General features: G+C 47.9%; 1 protein-coding gene across 2 annotated transcripts in view; it reads right to left on the bottom strand.

The window, feature by feature from the left end:
* Positions 1 to 1,526: 1,526 nt before the first annotated feature.
* Positions 1,527 to 21,426, bottom strand: part of LOC140903942 (beta-1,4 N-acetylgalactosaminyltransferase 2-like) — a 30,518-nt gene continuing 10,618 nt past the window's right edge. Inside the window, exons 1-10 of one of the 2 annotated variants that reach the window (XM_073325955.1) lie at positions 18,210 to 18,255; positions 14,979 to 15,116; positions 13,887 to 13,993; positions 12,987 to 13,024; positions 11,610 to 11,790; positions 10,866 to 10,952; positions 9,971 to 10,158; positions 7,978 to 8,118; positions 6,241 to 6,460; positions 1,527 to 2,915 (exon numbers count right to left, since the gene is read on the bottom strand). In XM_073325955.1, the coding sequence (XP_073182056.1) occupies positions 2,704 to 2,915; positions 6,241 to 6,460; positions 7,978 to 8,118; positions 9,971 to 10,158; positions 10,866 to 10,952; positions 11,610 to 11,790; positions 12,987 to 13,024; positions 13,887 to 13,993; positions 14,979 to 15,058 (1,254 nt within the window). In that variant the 5' untranslated portion in view covers positions 15,059 to 15,116; positions 18,210 to 18,255 and the 3' untranslated portion in view covers positions 1,527 to 2,703. Of the gene's footprint in view, positions 2,916 to 6,240; positions 6,461 to 7,977; positions 8,119 to 9,970; positions 10,159 to 10,865; positions 10,953 to 11,609; positions 11,791 to 12,986; positions 13,025 to 13,886; positions 13,994 to 14,978; positions 15,117 to 18,209; positions 18,256 to 21,426 lie in introns of those variants that run through there. The other variant, XM_073325954.1, reaches the window with a different exon arrangement.

The following is a 21,426-nucleotide window of genomic DNA, read 5'->3' as shown; positions in this document are numbered from 1 at the left end:
TTGCTCCTGCTTTGAGCAGGGGGTTGGACTAGATGACCTCCTGAGTTTCCTTCCACCCCTGATATTCTATGATTCTGACTCGGATTTGATTTAGCCCGTCAGGAATTGAGATAATTGAGAAGGCAGGTGTCGTTCAGCAGCCTTCCACATGGCAGACTCCTTGCTGTCCAGGCCAGGGGTCTCTGCTCTGCCCTGTTCACCCACTCCCATGACAGTGGGGCTGCAGAGGGTTCCTGGCACTGCCGCAGGGCCAGGGCCACCCAATCCCTGCAGGTGGAAGATGCAGGGCAGAGCAGAATCCCCTGGCCAGTATTCTGCTGTGCCAGGACTGCAGCCTTTCCTGCACCATGCACCTGCAGGGATTGGCTCCACTCACCTGCTCCCATGACAGCAGGGCTGCAGAGACTCCCTGCACTGTGGCAGGAGCCATTCAGCAGCAACGTGACCTCCCTCACAGCTGGGAGCACAGCTGCATCCGAGTCCTGGCCAGCGCTCTCCTCTATTATATGCACCTCTTGATTTTCCTTATCTCCTCTTCCCCCTCTCCCCCCAAATGAGAGATGAGGAAGGGATTTAGATAATGCAGGGGTTCAGATGATAGGGTTTGGGGAGCAAATACTCTCAGAACAAAAGCTTAGCAGAGACTTTCCTGGGCAGTGCCTAGCACCCTAAAGGGCCAGTCAGAGCTGGGATTTCCAGGTGCTACTGCAGTACAAAGAGAGAAGTGGCTAATGAGTTGAGGGCCTGCTGTGGAAGGCATCTTCAAGGGGCCTGGTTTTCAGAAAGCGCTGAGCACCCACTCTCTAAAAAAGTAGGCCCTTTAGAAATGGAGCCTTCACTGCGTCACCCAAAGTCATTGGTGTTTCTGTGCCTTCCAAGAACATTAGTGTTGGCAAAAATTCAGACACTCATGGTCATCGAAGTTCTCCCGCAGTAACGCTGCCTTTCTCCCACCCAGTCTTCTCCACCTAGATTGTAAGCTCCATAGGCAGAGATGGTCTCACACCATGCATATGTACAGAGTCTAGCAAAATGAGGCCCTAAATCTGTGATCTCGGTTGGAGCTCCAGTAATAAAGTGAATCCGAGGGATCTGACCGTGGCAGCCATTCAAATTTAAAAACTGGAGCAAGTAGGTACAGGACTCCTCCCTAACCGTATTAACTTAGTGCTTTGTATTCTGCTGCCACAACTAAAGCCGTCGATAGAATCGAGGTATCATTATGCACCTCGACTGCACTACACAGCAGGACTCTCAGACAGCAGTACGGACCGGCTTTCACGCAGGGCCCTTTTCTTTTTATGGTAGCTTTTAAAACACCCACCTTAAATACTTTTAAGAAGAACACTGCAGCATTGAGAATACACAATCTCTTACCTAATTATAAAAAGGCTAGTAAGTGTACTAAAAAATTCCTTTAATCACCATTATGTAGAAAGCTCTCAGTGTCACCACCGGGGGAGACAGAGCACAAAGAATTTCAGCTCTTGCGTGAATGGATAGAAGGACTTTTCAGAACCACAAGGAAACTTCCTTTTAAGTCAATGTTCAACTCAAGATATTTTAATTATCCACATCACAACAGTGGTGTAAAGGAACCCTGATCACGGTAGGTGTTGTCCAATCATAACAGAGAGAGCCCCTACCCCAGTGAGCTCACAGGGGCTCAGGACAGCCAGAGAGGAGCTAACAAAACAGCTGAGCAAAAAAATCAAAGCTAGGTGATTTCCCTAACCAATATCAGAACATTTTATACCAAGGCCAAGTTCTCTCATCTTGTCAGAAATATGGGGCCATGATGCGTAAGACCCATAGTCTGCTTGTGGCATTTACTTCTTGTCTCAGATTAGTATCCACGTCCCACCACTGTGGTAATGGTGGGGTGTTTTTGATGCTGTGGTTAGCTGCCCGCTAGGAACTGAACTCCACCATTTCACATAGGCCATGAGCTAGCAGATGAAAAGAACTCAGATCACATGAATGTGGACTGCATTCAGGCAGGACGGTTAGGAGAGTTTGCATTTTTCTCTTCTTAAGTGAAAGCTTCTTAACTAAACCAGATTTCCAACATCCCCACTCGGGTCTTTAAGTAAGGAGTAACCATAAGAAGTTCTCAACAGATATTGCATAGGGAACATACTAACTCCATTTAGGATAAACCAAGCACTTCAGTCTATACATGAAAGTCATTGTGCTTCTGGCACTCGACTTGAGAACACTCATTCCAGTTACTCTTCCAAGAAGGACGTCACAACCTGGGCATCCCTGTTAATCCATTCAAATGCAGGAATAATGGGGAGTGCTACCAGATCAAATCAGTAGGAATTCTACCCCGCCCCCCTTCACTCTGCACTGGCTGGAAAGAATACAGTGCAAGGCCATGATGAATCTGGCTCATTATTAGACAAACTGTCTCACCCTATAATCAGAGAAACTTTGCAACGAAGAAAACACCATTGCAAGGCCTGTAGCAGGACCCGAATGCAGATAACACACATGACTCTGTTGTCCATTTCAAGTTTGGGCCAAGAGATTCCAGAATCCCAAATTCAGCCCATTAAAAAGTTTTTATAGAAAGGTAGGTGCAAAAGGAAGGCATCCAGTGTGGCATAAATAAGGCAATTAGGCTGAAGCCCAGAGCATACTCCTGCCGTGGGCATCAGGGAGGTTACCGTAGGAATTGCACACGGCAGGGTAAAAGGGTTATCTTGCTGAGTAGCATTTCAGTTGGTTTTTGAAGTAGTGCAAAGATAGCTTAAATTGCACCTGTGCTTTGGTGTTGGTTCGGAACCTTTTATATTGGTCTTCTACCTTAGTCAGGTTGGGATCAGATGCGGGATTATGTGCTTGGTGACCGATAGAAACATCGCTGCAGGAACCGACAAGCAAGATGCCCAGTCCATCCATGAAAAATTCTGGAGAGGCAAAAAAAATGTAAAAGCAAAGTTAAGCGACCCTGCGTTTCCCCGAGAACAGCTGTGAAATTATTTTACAAGGCTCTGTTCAAGGGACACCATCATAGGACCTAACCATTCAAGGGACACCATCATAGGACCTAACCACATCAGCCACACCATCAGGGGCTTGTTCACCTACACGTCTACCAATGTGTATATATGCCATCATGTGCCAGCAATGCCCCTCTGCCATGTACACTGGCCAAATCAGACAGTCTCTACGCAAAAGAATAAATGGACACAAATCTGACATCAGGAATTATAATATTCAAAAACCAGTAGGAATACACTTCAATCTCCCTGGTCACTCAATAACAGACTTAAAAGTGGCAATTCTTAAAAAAATAAAAATAAAAAAAAAACTTCAAAAACAGACTCCAGTGTGAAACTGCAGAACTGGAATTAATTTGCAAACTGGACACCATCAAATTGGACCTGAATAAAGACTGGGAGTGGTTCAGTCATTACAAAACCTAATTTCCCCCATACTAATTTCCTCCTACTCTTACTCACACCTTCTTGTCAACTGTTTGAAATGGGCCACTCTCATTACCACTACAAAAGTGATTTTTCCTCCCTTGGTATCCTACAGTTAATTGAATTGTCTTGTTAGACTGACCTCCCACTTGGTAAGGCAACTCCCATCTTTTCATGTACCGTGTTTTTACACCTGCCTATTGTATTTTCCACTCCATGCACCTGATGAAGGGGGTTCTAGCCCATGAAAGCTTATGCCCTAATAAATTTGTTAGCCTCTAAGGTGCCACAAGGACTCCTCGTTGTTTTTTTCTTGATTTCAAGGCAGCCAGGATTTTACCCCTAAGTTCAGTACCTAGCTCTGCCGCTCACCTGCTTGGTGACCCTGGGCAAGTTACTTCACCTCTCTGGGCTTCCAACTCCCCTCCTGCCTCTCATCTATTTTAGACTGCAAGTTCTTCAAAGCAGGGACTTTTCTTACTACATACTTATACAGCTCCTAGAGCAATGGGTCTCCAGTCTTTGTTGGCACACTATAGTAATACACATACAATCATGCATTGCACAATGTTCGTTGTTAAAAGTATGGGTTATTAAACATCATTTAGCCTATTTTAAGTTTAATGATTAAATGTTTTAAGAAAATCAAGAGCAGCTGCTAATGCTTTATTTCAAACATCCATTTAGTTTAGCTGTGAAACAGGGTGTCATAGGGAGACCTGGCCCTTTAAGGGGACTACCTAGGGCAGGGCTGGGCAAACTTTTTGGCCCAAGGGCCACATCGGAATGCGAAACTGTATGGAGGGCTGGATAGGGAAGGCTGTGCTCCCACAAATAGCCTGGCCCCCACCCCCTATTTGCCCCCTCCCACTTCCCGCCCCCTGACTGTGCCCCTCGGAACCCTTGACCCATCCAACCCCTTCTGCTCCTTGTCCCCTGACTGCCCCCTCCTGGGACCCCCTGCCCCAAACCGTGCCCCACCCCCTCCAGGATCCCACCCCCTATCCAACCCCCTCCTGCTCCCTGTCCCCTGACTGCCCCGACCTATCCACACCACCGCCCCTTGACAGGCCGCCCAGGACTCCCACCCCCTATCCAACCCCCCCGTTCCCCGCCCCCTGACTGCCCCATAACCTCCGCCCCATCCAACCGCCCCCTGTTCCCTGATGCCCCCCGGGATCCCCCACCCCTAACTGCCCCCTGCTCCCTGTCCCCTGAGTGCCCCCCAGGATCCCCTACCCAACTCCCTCACAATGCCGCTCAGCGGCAGGAGCTTGCAGCCCTGCTGCCCGTGCAGCAGCATGGCTGTGCATGTGTGGGGGGCCCGGGGGTGAGCCTCCTGGGCCAGGAGCTCAGGGGCCGGACAGGACGGTCCCATGGGCTGGATGTGGCCTGCAGGCCGTCGTTTGCCCACTTCTGCTCTACATGGGTCTGCCCTGGCTTCATCTTCTCACCTCCTTTTCGTTTCTTTCTCCTTTGCCTGAGCTAACCTTCTGGGCCCTACCTACCATGCAGATGCACTTTAGTCCCTAAACACAGGGCTTTCTACATTCTTCATCTAATTAAAATCGAAGCATGTCTTTGCAGAGCATTAAGCAGAGAGCAGAACTCTCCGTGGAGCCATGGTTACAGGCAGCCCTAGGTCTAATCTAACTTGCTGAAACACTTTAGGGTAGGATTTTCAAAGGAATTTAAGGGAGTTGGGCATCTAACCCAACCAGCGGTGGGATTTTAGGTCAGGAGATCTAAAAGCTCTTTACAAAAGTTAAGCATTATCACTTCTGTTTCATAGAAGCCCCTCCCCTCCCAAGACTCAGAGACAGGATAGGACTTGCCCTCTACACTGCAGCTGGGAGGTGCAATTCCCTGCTCAGGGAGATTCGCACACAGTAGCGCCGATCAAGCTCACACACTGAAAACAGCGTGGCCAAGGCCAGCCGCCCAAGTACAATCTGTTGGAGATCCTAGGTATGGACTCGGGAGGCCAGCCCAAGTTACAGGAGTGCTAGCTTGGTCAGAGCTACCCCAGGTACGTCTACCCGAGCTAGGAATGATACCTTCCAGCCACAGTGAGGATACCCCCACAGAGCCTACCAGAGAGCTGGGAATAGAACCCAGGCGTCCTAGTCCATGTTCTAACCCTGGGAGAGGCCCCTCAGCAGCATTAGTGAAAGCAGAGAGCTGGAAGCCCCAAGACTGAAACAAAGGAAGGAAAAAGACAAACATGATAGCGTGAGAGAAAGCTTCTGTGGGGCAAGCCACAAGCGGCAGACACCGAGAGCCAGGCCTGCCGACAGCAATGCCGGGCCCCAGGGCAGAACAGTCAGTGGGCCCCCACAATCGCACAAGCCACGCCAGCGTGGACGTGGTCCGCCTGACATTTGGGCGGTGCTGCGCCTGTGCTGGCTGGTACCCAGTGAGCTGCTGACTGCGCTGCTGGGCGCGCTCTCTTGGCATGGCCAGGGCTTCCACATGCCCGCCGGTGGAGTTGCCAACTGTCTAATTGCGCAACCCCAAAGACCCTTGCCCAGCCCCTGCCCCTTCCCTGAGGCCACGCCCCTGCCCTGCCCCTTCTCCAACACCCCGCTCACTCCATCTCCCCCCCGTCGCTCACTCTCCCCAACCCTCACTCACTTTCACCAGGCTGGGGTTTGGGTGCGGGGTGCAGGCTATGGGAGGGAGTTTGGGTGTGAGGCGTGGGCTCTACTCTCCCGGGCCCTTGGGCAATTGCCCCCCCCGCCCCCCGTCGGCGGCCCTGCCGAGAGCTTGCTTGCCTGCACTCGGAGAAAGAGAGCGTGTGGCTTACCTGAATGAGCTACTCTTTGCAGAAGAGGGTCATAGCCGACGTGTCTGCTTTTGTCTGTATGGGCCAGGAAGAAGTTGACCACACCACTGGTGACCACGCAGTTGGGGAACCCTTCCAACTTGTGGAAGGAGCCGTATCTCAAATGCAGACAGCCGCTGTCGTCACCCTGATCATAGAGCAGCTGAAAACTGTAGGTGTTCCCATTCACGCTGCCTCCAACCTGGAGAGCAAGACCATCACCCACGTTTTTCAGTTATCGCTTTTCATCTCCTGGCAGACTCAAAGCCTGGGCTAACATCCGCTGACATCAACAGAAGCCCTTCCATTGACTGGCCCAACCCCCTGAACATTGTTACTGTTCTGCACAGTGGGAATCTCAACATGAACAAGCCCCAGTTTACAATAGCTTCTAGGTTCTTGTGAGCTGCTTGGAGCTCATTCCCTACGACATCGCGTTCTTGTTCCTCATACCACTGTCTGTGTTTATCAGCTCAGAAACTGGAGTGTTGTTTCCACTAGCGTGGTGTAGGTGCCGGTGAAAGCTGCTGGATTGGGATCACTAGAGAGACCAAAGTTCTGGGCCAAGATCAGACACGGCATATGCAGAAGCAGGACAATCCTCCCTCCCACCTAACGTAGAGACATACTATGGAGTCATGTCTCCATGGTACATTCTTTCATTGGCCCTACTGACAACACGGCCAATCTAATAAGCAGCCAAAACTGCACTGAGATCTACTCATTTCACACGGGGCACCAAATAGCTCTCATCAGAAACTTGTTACCCTTCACTAAGGATTTGGGTTGGATTTGAAAACATGACCAGAAGTTATAGGCCATCTGTTCCATAAATCCTCAGAACCATCCACTCTCTCAGGTCAGCTGTCACAGCCCAAGGTGTGGAAATATTTCCCAGAAACTCTAAAAAACTCTGAATCAAGAAAATACTTAATGGGATCAAAATCAGTTTCAACTGGCTTCAAAATGTTCTTATTGACCTAGGGTAAGTATTCTTTCTGGAGTTACGATCCAAGGTGAATGGGTGGTGAGGGAAGATTGTGATCCAGATTGGAGCTGTTTTTCCAAAATTGGCCAAGGAGAGTCCTGCTCTTGGCACAAACTGATGTCACTTTTCAAGAAGAGGATTTCTAGTGTTTGAACAAAACCAAGAATCCCATTGCAGAGGTAGTAAACTAAAGTGATCAGAAAGGCAGTTGCATCAGGCTTACTGTTTACCAATACTGTGCCCTATCTGTTCACTTTTCTGCCTGCTATGAGGTTGTATAGAACCAAAACACAGAAAGGAGGCAGATACCCAGAACTAAGTAGTAAATATCCAGGGTCAAATGGTAATGCACCAATTTAAGATGGGCACATTTCTGAGAAGGTGAAACCAATCTGATGCATGAAGAAAGCCAAGTAACATAGATGAGAAACACACACCACTCTCAAAGAATATTTTGCCAGATAGCACTAACCTCTGGTGTGGTCACAGTCAATCTAAAAATCCATAAAAAATTTTCCCCATCATTTGAAAGCAAGTTTCTGGCATAATCTGATAAACAGAGGACTAAGACAGGTCTGCAGAGGAATACATTTTGAGAGCTGGAAGCAATATTCCTTTTCCCTCCTGACTAATGGCCAGATTTTCAAAGGCTCAGCACCCATTGTAACACTTGAGCTCTTTCAAAAAGCCCAGAACATTTTCCAAGGGTACAATTTTTTTGCATTTCTTACCATATCCAAGTTTGTTCTCTCCAGCACATCCAATAGTTTCTCAATTTTGGTGTTTTCGGTGAATAAGAAGTCATCATCAACCCAGAGATAGTACTTGGTTGTGACCTGAGATATTGCAAGATTCCTTCCAGCAAACCAACCCTGGTAAACGGGAATCATCAAGACACAGAAGGGTAGGGTCAGAACAGCTTTATAAGAAGAAAAATTATATATATGCAAATACACACACACAAAGCTGCTTAGCTTTGTGCAAATCCCTTTTATCCAGAAACTATTCTGAAAAGGAGGGTCATCTGAACTACTGAATGAGAAATAGAACACCTTTGCAACAAGGAGTGACCTTATAGTAAGACAATCACTTGCCCATGTGATAGAAGAACCAGTATATAAGGATAGTTTAGCACTGGAAGTATTTACCTAAGGAGGTTGTGGAATCCCCATCTTTGAAGGTTTTTAAGAACAGCTTAGACAACCCCCTGGAAGGCATGGTCTAGGTACATTTGATATCGCCTCAGTGCCTGGGGTGGACTAGATGACCTCTTGAGGTCCCTTCCAACCCTACATTTTTACAATTGTAGGATTTTAATTCATTAGATCAGGTGATTTTTCTACAGGAGACTTCAGTCACCATCCTATAACATCTCTCTATTTGTATAATTCCCAGGGCTCTTCACATTCCTTATGGAGCCCCAAGGTTCCCTCATTGTCTCTCCTCCTTCTATCCCCACGTCGCAGCAAGCCCACTGCCAGCCAAGGACTGGGTGGGCCTGCCTCTGAAACTCGTTAATGAGCACCAAGAAAATCACTTTTGAGCAACATGGAGGCATGCCTTGTCCCATGCTGCCAGCCAATGGGGGTATTGAGAACAGACAGGAGCCTTAAACATTCATCTTTGATCTTTCATAGAGCATTACAGGCCAGTGAGCCAGTGTAACTATTTTTACAAAGCTTGAATAGTTACACAATAAGATGCTCCATTCACAAAATGTGCTGGACACCCACTATTCCCATTTATGTCAGTGAATGCTCAAGATGAGGCCAAAAATTCTGTATAGTCAACAACGTGTTGACTAAGTCCATGAAGATTAATGGGTTGGTAAACCACTAGGAACTGGATTTAGACCACTAACTCATCTCATATACCACTACGGTAGCTTAAGTTAAATTGCTGTGGTACCAGTGGTAAAGCCCATAGACTGACATGGAGAATTCAGTCCCCTCTGTCCCAGCTATCCTAGCTAAGCAACCTTGGCGCGAGGTCATGGAACAATAACTGGATATAAATTTGAACTGGTGGCCTACAGGTGAAAGATTCTATACAACACAAACAATCCCATGAGCCATTCCACTTCATTTCTTTGGGGGATGGAACTGACCACATAAGTCTTAAGAGTCCTTAGCAGACAGTGTGGTCCAGTGGATGGGGCATGGTGTTGAGATTGGGCCTCAGGAAACATAGGTTCTATTCCTGGGTCTGCTGGGTCACCTTCTCTTCTCTGTGCTTCCATTTCCCCTCCCACTTTTTGTCAGGCTCATCTACTTAGACTGTGAGCTCTTTGGGGCAAGGACTGTCTCTTACTATGTGTTCGTAGAGCTCCCAGCACAACAGGGCCCTGGTCTCAGCTAGGGACTGTATGTGCTAACATAATCCAAATGTTAATAAGAGATGGTATTTTCAAGAGTGCCTAAGTGTTTTAGGAACATAAATTCCATTGACTTACATTAGGATTTGCACTCCTAAAACACTTAGGCATTCTTGAAAATATCATCTCTTAGTAGCATTTGGATTATGGCGGCACATACAGGCCCCAACTGAGTGAAAGTCAATGGGATTTGTGATTCTAAATCACTTGGAGCTTTTAATAAATCCAATCCAAAAAGGTGTGTTATTTAGGATGTGGCCTCTACCAATGAACAATCCTTCTGTGAAACGCAGGCTGGAGGGCCTGGGCTGAGACTTGTCTACATGGCCAGTCCTGTGCAAGTGACAGACCTTTCCAAAAGGCATGATGTAATGCTCAATGTTCTCCCCGCTGATCTTCTCCGAGACTTCACTGTCATCGGCGACGATGATTTTTATGTCAGGGTAGTACTGTCGGATGCTCTTGATGAGGAGCCTAAGTTTGTGATAGCGCAAGAAAGTCTTCGTCGTGATAGTCACCAGGGAGCTGATCTTCCTATCTGTAATTGTAAACAGGGAAGTGACAGAGGCTTGTAACATTTTACGGCAGTTCTTTGCTTTTACTCACCATTCCTGAAAGATCTTACCTGCAGGAGGAAGGTGGGCATGTGGTTAGTAGAGCGAACTAGAACACAACAGCTGGGTTCTCTTCCTAGCACAGACTGCCACAGACCATGGGGAAGAGCAACAGCGCTAGGCCAACAACCGCTAGACTCTGAACAAGTCATCCTCTTTGTCCCTAAGTTGCCCTATCTGCAAAATGGAGGTAGGGACGTGGGGCATCCCACGGATTAGCTAGTGTTTGTGAAGTGCATTGAGATCCTCAAATGGAAGGCACTACACTAAGTGTTGTCGGAGCCAATCCAAGGTTTTCCCGGAATTAGAACGTTTAAAAAGGTCCGTTCATTCAGGGCTTTTCAGTGGACGTAACTTTGGAAGAACCTAACTGGACACAGAACATTAAGTATGATGCTGATGTATTTAGCCTTTGTCAATTACATACATTTTTGAATGGAGAGGCATCAGGAGACCGGAAAGACTTTAAGAAGCCCAGCATCAGGCCTAAAAGAGTAACTAACTTGCACCACAGTAAAGTCTGGAGTAAGGATTTACCATCAGCAATTGCCAGCTTGCTGGAGCCACTCCCTGACACCCCCTTAAAAGGGCAAAAGGGGTTTCCTACAGGGAGGTACTCAGAAACACTTACCTGCTCCAGGATCAAACAACTTTGGAAGGCCAGGCTGTCGGATGATCACAGGAAACTGAGCCACATGATGTCTGCTCTCGAAACTCACTTGGAAAACAAGAAAAGCAGAATAGGAAAGTTGCATCACTCATAAGTCTTCAGGTATTCTGGAGATCTTTGATGACACAGTGGAAACCTCCAAGTAAGAACCTTGATTGGAAATCCATTTGTTCCCTGGCAATGCTTTAGGCTGGAATAGATAAAAGTGGCCCCCCTGATTTTATATAGTGTTAAATGACCTTCCAGCCTCAGTGATGGAAAATGGACAAGTGGGAAGCCTAGAAAGAGTTCTTTGAAAGACCCCTTCTTCCACTGACTCAAAGAACTGGATAAATTTTTTTGACAAGTACCAGGAATTCTCCTGGCTTGGCAGTCTTGCTTCACCTCATGTGTAATTAGAAGCCAAAAAGACTGAAGCCCTGATTCACTAGGACGCAGGGCATTGAAGGGGGCTTTAGCTTCTCGAGGATGATGACTGACCTCACCAATCTCTGCCAAAGCTTTGAAAGAGACAGCTATGGAAGATGGCAGCATCCTGCATCTATTTCTCTGCTCATGCTGTGTTAAATAATGGGTCTTTCAGAAAGATTCCTTCTTGGAGGTAAAGTTAGTTTAGCAGATGCTTGAAAGTGGCCTAGTAACACTAGAGAAACTGATGGAAAACTGCCAAGGATGGGATGAAGAAATCGTCCAGTCGATACTCACTCATATCTACTGCAGTGAGCTGGTAGACCACACTGGTGTATGTGACATGCTCAAGGATGAAATTCAGCAGCTCCACATCTGAGGTCAAGATGATCAGCTCTTTCTCGCCCCGTCCACTCACAACATCGTCAGAGACATCAGCAAGTGTATTGAGGGTTCCCAGAGATGCTCGCAGGATCACCTGCGTTAAGTGCCGTGCGGCACGGAGGTGGAAATCTTAGGTGTCATGGTAAAATCACAAGGCTTCCCCTCTCCTCCCTCCCTGATCTGGGTCAATCACATGGCCATCTCTTTAATAACTGTCTTATTTAAAGGGAAAGAAGAGAGCTCTGACCCCACCACTATCCTCACCTGGTTTCACTAAAAAGACGACATCTCTGTGGAGGTCATTAAAACGGCAACCTTCCCACCCCCAATGTACGAGGTGGTTTGGAATAACCTGTACTGGCAGAAGCACTTTTATAACAGTATATCTCCATCTGCACTAGGGGGGGGGTGTTGCTTTAACTATGCCAGCATGGAGCAGCAAAACTTGAAGGCTGCATCTACATGACAGACTTCTGCCGGTGTACCTATGTCAGCCAGGGGTGTGAAAAGCTGTGATCCCTGACCGACAGAGCTATGCCAGCAAAAGCCCCTAGCAAAGAAACAGTTCTACCATGGAATGCCCGCCTTTGCCATACAGCTGGTTTTGCTCAGGTGTATGAGATAAGTTATACCAGTAACATCACAGCTTTGCTGGTATAGCCATGTCTGCACTTGGACCACCTTGCCAGTATGCCTTACCATTATACCTATGCGGGTAGAGCATTCCGTGTGTAGACATGGCCTGAGCATAGACCAGCCCTATGTATTTGTATAGTGCCTGGCACAGTGGGGCCCCGATCTTCGTAAAGATCTCTAAGGATTTGTCTGTGCCTAGACTGCAGCTGGGATGATGCCTCCCAGCCCAGGTCGACGGACTCATGCTAGCTTCCCTCGAGCTAGCGCACTAAAGGTAGCAGTGTGGCATATTGTGGCACAGGTGGCAGCTCAGGCTGGATCCCGAGTCCAAGCCTGCCTGCCTGCCGCCCACCCACTCAGGTTGGAGCTCAGATGGCTAGCCTGACCTATCATCTATCCTGCAATGTCCACACTGCTACTTTTAGCACCCTAACTCCAGTAAAGCTAGTGAGAGTCTCTCTATCCGGGCTGGGATTGGAGACATACCCAAATGCTACTATACTAATACAAGGCTGGGAAATCAAGCCCACCTTCGTAATAGAAGGAAAACCTCATGAGAAATGCACCTTTCATGCAGAGAGATCTCAAAGCATGTTACGCACTTGCCAAGGTAACCCTGGACTACAAACTTCCCTGCAACATCGTGAAATATACCTGGTACATTTCTTCAGTCACTCCATGCAAACCAAGCCCTTGAAGAACAAAGGGAAACATACATAAGGACAGTAAGTAACAAGCCTAAAGCCAGTGTTTTGACTCAAGTGATTATTGTTCCCTAACAAGACTCCAGTCAGCCCACCTGAACTGGGATCACAGAGCTAGATACAAATAGAACATCAGCTTTTCTCTATGCATTTTCCCCCCTCAATTTTATTCTGGAAGAAATCTAGAGATGTCAGTAGTATTTTTGCATTGGGGCAGCTCTAAAGATTTAGGGCTAGATCGTCAGCAAGCATCAGCCAGGGAAGTCAACGGAGCTACACTGATTTACACCAGCTGGAGAGCCAGCCTTTAGGTTTCCACCACTCCCTGCACCTTATAAAAGCCAAAGATCAATAATTTTGCAAGATTACAACATTTGAAGCAATTAAATAAGTGGAAGAGGAATTTAAAACCAACTACCACAGAGCTCTTCAAAAAAGCATTTTGCATTCAGATAGAAGAGCCGGTCTGCGCTCAGATGACAAATGAGTCAAGGGAGATTTATTGTGAAATGCAGATGGGATCTTCACTGTTTCAGCCCTTTTCATAATTGTTTTTTAAAATGCTCTGTATACAAAGTGCCTCATGGTTATTCTTCTAAGAACCCATCCCAGACATTTTATGCACTTTACTGGAAGGAAACCAGATCTCTGGGTATCAGCGAATGGATTTTGAATTCAGCAGTTTTGTACGAAGGGTTGGGTCTTCAGAGTAAGCCAAGTCCAACACAGGTACAATGAAGTACAAAGCCCCCCTATTTCATATAGAGGGTATGTACAAGAGACAAGGTCTTAGACGTCACTGGAAGTTGAGCCCATGAGCAGGCTATGAAAAGGCACAGGACAAGTATACCTGGAATCCTAATCGTGTGTAGTGGCATCACCTCTACTCCTTGAATAGGATAGCTTAATGGCAGGTTTGGTTTGGCTATTAGTAGATCTTGAGTCATTGAGGGGTATCTGGAACAAATGCGAATAGAACAGGGTCAGCGTCGGGAGGATAAGGGATTATGAAAATTGTGTTAACAGTAAAACAGTTTGAATGAGTACTTCTTTCTACCAACATTCCCTATCTGTTGGATGCTTGCGGCTGGAATTTGAAAAGAAATCATCTCCCACTGGGGCACCAAACAAAGCAACCAGATTTTCAGGATACGTGGAGTGTATAAATTGGGTGCTGCGTAGGTCATGGTTTAGATGATGTAATGGTGCTCACTCAGGGTCTGGTTGGGGAGCATGGCCTAGTGGTCATGAGTGCAACCCCCGACTGCAAAGGGGATTGTGGGGAGGGGTCCTCCCACTCCACCAGGCTCCGACTTGGGTACTTTGGGCTACCAATGGTCTGGCAACCAAGGCTGCTTAAGGCTGTCCTCCCTGGGCCTCTTCCTTGGAATAACGGGGGCAGGAGGGATGCGAGGCTTTCCTGTGTTGGGGAAGTCCAAACCAAAATAAGTAAGAGGGGGCTACTATGTCCAGGGTCCACAGGGATACTTCCCTCTCTGGTTTTCTCTGGGATGGGTCCTACCTTCCCTCAGGGAGGGCCCCTTTGCGCAGCTGCATCAGATCTTTAGGCTTCCCTCTGCTCTGTGCTATTGGAGCTATGGGCTGCAGGTCTGCTTAGCTGGAGCTCTCTGCCTCTCAAAGGAGCTAATTCCCTATGTCTTTTAATTCCTCCAGCAGATGGAGGATTTGCTGCAGGTGTGGTGGGGCAGGGCTGGCTAAACCCCAAATAATCCCTTATCCCCTTGGTGCCCAGTGTGGGATTTGTATACCCCATCACTGATGGTAACAGCTGAAAGGATCATTTCTGCTTTCCTCCATAGCTGATTCTTCTACCTCAGTACAACTCAGCCCCAAGGCTTCAGTTCATGAGACTTTCCCACATGAATTTAGTGCCAGGAAAGATGCAGGCTGGACAGGTCGAGAGACAGGAGAATCCCTTTACCTTTTCTGATAGTGCTCCAACTCCCTCTGTCGCCTCTCTTTAATGGAGGCAAGGTCTTTCTTTTCAATATAATCTTCCATCTGGTAGACATGCACACGGTCAGCTTTGGCGCACTCACACTGATTCTTTGGAGCTAGCCTGAAGAGAGGGAAAAAAAAGAAAACCCAGAAGGCTCAGCTTGTGCAAGGACACTGGGAGAATCTGCTGTTTTGTGACCTTTCAAAAATAATATGCATATGGCCAAGCTTGGTGGGTTAGGCCAGTATCTATAAGGGGCATGTGTATATATATTAGTGATATGGGCCTAACCCACCAACCATGGACATGAAACCCTTGTTTCAAATGCACACTGGCAAAGTTCTGATCTCAGCTGGACACTACCGTCCCAGCACTGAGGGATGTTCAGCTCTGGATGGGAACATCATGACTGAGCCAGAGCTAAAACGCGAATAGGATCCCATCCTGCCCTGGCAGGTGAATGTAGCTTCCTTTGTAAGAAAGTTGGGTTACACTGTAGGACATTTGGGCCAGATTCTCAGCTGGTGTAAATGCACAGAGCCACTGACACTAGCTTTTTTTACATAGAGAGCCCAGGAAAGCTGCAGCTCAACGTAAGGGCCATAAAACAAAACAACCCCCCACCCACTCCATCATTCTTAAAACCAGAGCCAACATTTGGGATAGAGAACCAGTGGCCATGCACCACCACTCCTTCCCAGTTTGGAAAGGAGAACCCTATGAAATACTGAACTGGGAGTCAGGAGATCCAGGTTCTATTCCTAGATCTGCCACTGGCTCTCTGTGAACTCAGAAAAGTCACCTAATCTCTCTCGCTGGATGCCTCCTTCCCATGGGGAAGGGAGCAATGCTGCAAGATTCCACTCCCTGCCAGAGGAGAGAGTTTCTGGTAATAACAGACTGGGGCCATCTTTCCAGTAGCTAGGAGAGGTGACCACTGCCCTCCTATCCAGCATGCAGAAGGGATAGGGACAGAACATAAAGAGGAGGGAAGCTCCAAACCCACTTAAGATCCAGAACAGAGAGTAAAGAGTCCCCTCTTTCATCCCAGAAGCTGGGTCAGGTCAAATGCAACCCTCTATATCTCTAACCACAACCAGCTCAAACAACAAAACAAGCAACCACATGGGCATGTGCCTCAGGGATCATTGGAAAATCTGGACATAATCTGTAATACGCTTGATGGAGATTGTGACACACCTGGCTTCACTGTCTCCCTGCAAGAACGGGTGTCGAGCAACAATAAATCCCAGCAAGCCATTAGCAATAAAGCTCCCATAAGTCGCTCAGCTGCCTCTTTTCCACTGTTAGAGGTGACTAGAGACAATAGGGGAGCTACACATACTTGGGTTTGCATGGAGGGGCTTGTGTCTGAGCTTCCTCTTTCTGGGAACAGATCAATTATTTGCAGGTCCCTTGGCTGGCAGACTTGATAGTGCCTTAGGCAGCTCTCCGAGTCCAGTGAGAAGTTGCAAGACCAACTTTGTTTGTTAGGGGTGAGCAAGTTGACCCTCAGCAATAAATACCTTACCTGCGGCTGACTCCACAGCCTACTTCTTCTTTCCCCCACCCCTCCTAGATATTGTAACCTGCCTGCCTCCCATTGAACTCCATTGCTCCCCAAGAAACATCCTGCTATACCACATTCCCTCCTAGCCCAACCCCATGCAAGCACTGTGCACAACGCCCCAGTTAATCACTCTTGTGGGTGTGGAACCTCTTTGTATACAGGAGTTTAAAGAAACAAGGTGGGTGAGGTAATATCTTTCACCAGAAGAATCTCTTTCACCAACAGCAGTTGGTCCAGTGAAAGATATTACACCTCATCCACCCTGTCTCTCTAATATCCTGAGACCAACACCCTTATACCGCAAACTAGAAAGGTATTTGACAACAACGATGTAGTGGCAAGTTTGAAAGTGCAGGTACTTTACACCTACCCATCAGCATAAAGGAAAGCCAAGCCACCCCACTGAGGTCCAGTAGCAGAATTCTGGTGGGAAGCCATCGAGAGATTAAAAAATAAGGGCCAGAGTCTTAAGAAAAATAAAGCGTCAGTTAGGGGGGGAAGTGCCATGATATTTTTATAACATCCTCAGGCAAAAAAAAAAAAAAAAACTCTCTTCCCCTTACTGGTGTAGTGTGCTGTTTCCTTCCACCCCAGAAGTGGCTGCATTTCACTACTGCTACATTCATAAGATCTAATGTGCTTTTCAAGCTCTATGAAACGATAGGCTTATGCAACACTCATCCCTACTTCTTCTGCTTATCTAAGTCTCCTCCTTGTCTCTTGCTGTTCATGACTCTGTCTCCAATTCCTGCTCCGCCTTTACGGGCCGCAGTCAGTGCTTTGCAGCGCAATTGCTGAGAGAGTAAGAAGGCAGGAGTCGAACTGGGCTGCTACATGGTTATTCAGCAAATTGGTACGTTTATTGGATGGGGCCATCCTGCGCTCCAGAGTCAGAGCTTTCGTTTTAAAAGAAAAAAAAAAGTGTCACCATTACAAAGATAAACTGCTAATGGTGGAGGAGCATAAAATCATGTGGCATGGTCTCCTGTATCTGCAGGCAGCCCGACATAATAGTTCTGGGAGAAAATAGAAGCCTAATAATTGCAAGTTTAGTGTCAGCATCAATAACTCTGTGTCAAGGTTCCTTCCCCATTCTGAACTCTAGGTTACAGATGTGGGGACCTGCATGGAAACACCCTAAGCTTATTTTTACCAGCTTAGGTTAAAACTTCCCCAAGGTACAAACTATTTTACCTTTTGCCCTTGGACTTTATTGCTGCCACCACCAATCGTCTAACAGATATATAACCGGAAAAGAGCCTGCTTGGAAACATCTTTCCCCCCAAAATCCTCCCCAAACCCTACACCCCCTTTCCTGGGGAAGGCTTGATAAAAATCCTCACCAATTTGCATAGGTGAACACAGACCCAAACCCTTGGATCTTAAGAACAATGAAAAAACAATCAGGTTCTTAAAAGAAGAATTTTAATTGAAGAAAAAAAGTAAAAGAATCACCTCTGTAAAATCAAGATGGTAAATACCTTACAGGGTAATCAGATTCAAAACATAGAGAATCCCTCTAGGCAAAACCTTAAGTTACAAAAAGACACAAAACCAGGAATATACATTCCATTCAGCACAGCTTATTTTCTCAGCCATTTAAAGGAATCAGAATCTAATGCATATCTAGCTAGATTACTTACTAAATTCTAAGACTCCATTCCTGATCTGTCCCTGGCAAAAGCATCACACAAAAGAGAGAGAGGCTTTGTTTCTCCCTCCCCGCAGCTTTTGAAAGTATCTTGTCTCCTCATTGGTTATTTTGGTCAGGTGCCCAGCAAGGTTATCCTAGCTTCTTAACCCTTTACAGGTAAAAGGGTTTTTCCTCTGGCCAGGAGGGATTTTAGAGGTGTTTACCCTTCCCTTTATATTTATGACACTCTGTCACTGCAAAGTAGAGCAGGCAAGACAGGAAAACAAGTTGCATATGATCTGCTGCAAGCAGGCTTTTATCTTTGTTTTGGCATCTCACCTTAGGGGAGCTTGGCTGATGGGCAGAGCTCGGCTTGTGGGCGGAGCTTGTGAGTACACTAGTAGGCCCATCCCACCCCTATTAGACTCCAGGCAGGAGAGAAATTGGAGCTGCTGTCTATTGCACACTTCTACCCAATAAAGGACACGTGAGGTTTGTTCCGTGTCGCTCTACTGAGGCCAGATTTTTCAACAGACCTCGGCACCCATTTAGGTCCCTGAGGAAGTGGTCAGACTTTCCAGAGTGCTCAGCGCAGAGTTCGGCACGTTGTGCGCTGATCTTTTTGGAAAATCTGGACCTTAGCATGTAAGGTGCTGGAGGGTGAGATCTTCCAAAAGCAGGTAGAGGCCAAGCAGCAGTTGGGCGGCTTCTCCAACCCACCCTGCCTCAGCCCTGACTAGAAGCGTCAATAGGAATGACAGGGAGATTGAGAAGACTCTATGGCTCACTCAATCCTTATGCCAACTAATGCCAGTTGTAGCAGGGAGGTTGTCTTCAATAGACATATAAAAGAGTTCCTGAGAACTGGACTCAGACGTACTGTCTCATCTCACCCAGGCCACTGAAGAAAATTCACGTGGAAAGTATTTTCACTTGCTACAAGCCCAGCATGGATTCAGTCCAGAGACCTCAAGGTGAAAGACTCCACATTTCCTATCACCAATCCCCCAAGCCCTCCCACTTTTTACTGGCCATAAGGGCGAGCAATTGAGGGGGTGGGGGTGGAGGGAGCGGAGAGGAGTGAGTGGGGATGGAGTTTTGGGAGCGGAGGGTAAGAGGCAGCATGGGCGGGGGGAGGGCATGGTTCGGGAGCTAGTGCCCCCCCAAACTATTAGGAAGCTTCCGCTGCTCCTTCCCCAAGCCAGATGCTTGTTTTGGTGGTTATTATATACAGCATTATTGAAGCCATGTTGATCCTAGGATATTAGAAAGAGAAGGCAGGTGAGGTGATATCTTTTATTGAATCAACTTCTGTTGGCAAGAGAGAGAAGCTTTTGTGCTTACATAAAGCAGGCCTGAAGAGGAGCTTTGTGTAAGTGTCAACACTCGTCTCTCTCACCAATGGAAGTTGGTCCAATAAAAGATATTCCCTCACCCCCCCTTTGTGCCTTTGTTTTCCGTCCCACACTTAGTTTACCTTGACTCTTTAAATCATATGCTCTTCACTCAAGCTTTCGTGAGCATATCCGATGAAGTGAGCTGTAGCTCACGAAAGCTTACGCTCAAATAAATTGGTTAGTCTCTAAGGTGCCACAAGTCCTCCTTTTCTTTTTTCAATAAAAGATATTACCTCACCCCCCTCTGTCTTTCTGGTTATTATCAGGACCCCTAAGTGGGTCACGACCCTGTTTTAATGGGGTTGTCAGGGCTGGCCTTAGACTTGCTGGAGCCCGGGACCGAAGCCGAAGCGCGAGCCCCACCGCCCGGGGCAGAAGCCCGAGGGCTTCAGCCAGGGCTGTCCTTCAGATTTATGGAGCCCTTTGCAGTATTATTAAACTGGTGCCCCTATGCTCCACTGAAGGCGGTTCCCAGCCGGCACCACTGACCCCAGCGTGTAGAAGGGGCACAGCCACCACCCCCACCCGCGGACCCCCAGAGCTCCCCCCCATTGCTGACACACACCGAGCTTCATACACAGCAGACGCTGCGGCAGTGGCTCAAGGCCACATGGGGGCTGCATCTTGCCAGAGCCCATGGCCCTCCAGCAGCTCCTCACCACTCCTGGCTCACCATGAGCATTTGGACAGGAAGTACCAAGCAGTAATAACAATAATACAAGTGTGTGCGTGTGAGTGTGAGAGAGAGAGAGCCAGTGTGCGTGTGTGTGTGTGTGTGACACTGTGTGTTGGGGGGCTGTGTGACTGTCGGACTGTGTGTGTTGGGGAGAGTGAGACTCTGTGTGTGACAATCTGTATTGGGGGACTGTGACTCGTGAGAGGCAGAGTGTGTGTGTGTGTGTTAGGGAAGTGTGAGAGACCGTGAGCGAACGGTCACCTTAAGTCCCCCTCACCCCACCGCTTGGCCCGGCTCCCCTCGCTGACTCATGTGGAAGTTTGGCTCCTCCTGTCCTGGCCCCGGCGCGGCCCGGCCCCCATCGGAGACCAAGCGACGCAGGCAGGCAGGGACTCTGCTCCAGGCAGTGGTGGGCCGGGCCACCATGCTGCCAGTGACCGTCCATGCCACTCTGGGCTCCCCGGGGCTGGGGCGGCAGAGCCGGCTGAGGAGCGAGTGAGGGTGGGGCGGGGTTGGGGGCAGGGAGAAGCCCGTCAGCCCAGTGTGGGGGAGGGGCTGGAGAAGAGAGGATTCCAGCAGCGGCCCGTGCGGGGAATGGTGCCCCACATGTCTGGGTGCCCTACACAGCTGCATATGCTGCATGTGACTAAGGATAGCCCTGGCTTCAGCCCTCGGTGGTGGGGCTTAGGTTACACACACACACACCACCCGGGACAGGGCGACTTGGGTGGGCTCCGACTTCAGTCCCCTCTCCTGGAGTCGTGTCGTAATTTTTATTGTCAGAAGGGGGTCGCAGTGCAATGACGTTTGAGAACCCCTGTACTAGACCACACTGCCCCTGACGAATAGATTTCTGGGAGGAAGCTGTAGCTGTTTTCCAATTGCCTGTGAAATAAAAGGCCAGCACTTCAGGCTCATTTTCAGGAATAAGAAAAGGAGTACTTGTGGCACCTTAGAGACTAACCAATTTATTTGAGCATAAGCTTTCGAGAGCTAAAGTTCACTGCATCCGACGAAGTGAGCTGTAGCTCATGAAAGCTTATGCTCATATAAATTGGTTAGTCTCTAAGGTGCCACAAGTACTCCTTTTCTTTTTGCGAATACAGACTAACACGGCTGCTACTCTGAAACCTGTCAAAATTTTCAGGAATGAA

Source organism: Lepidochelys kempii, chromosome 27, assembly GCF_965140265.1.
Source record: "Lepidochelys kempii isolate rLepKem1 chromosome 27, rLepKem1.hap2, whole genome shotgun sequence".
Taxonomy (NCBI): Eukaryota; Metazoa; Chordata; order Testudines; family Cheloniidae; genus Lepidochelys; species Lepidochelys kempii.
The sequence above is the reverse complement of the archived record's forward strand: the minus strand, read 5'-3'. Positions and strand labels throughout refer to the sequence as shown.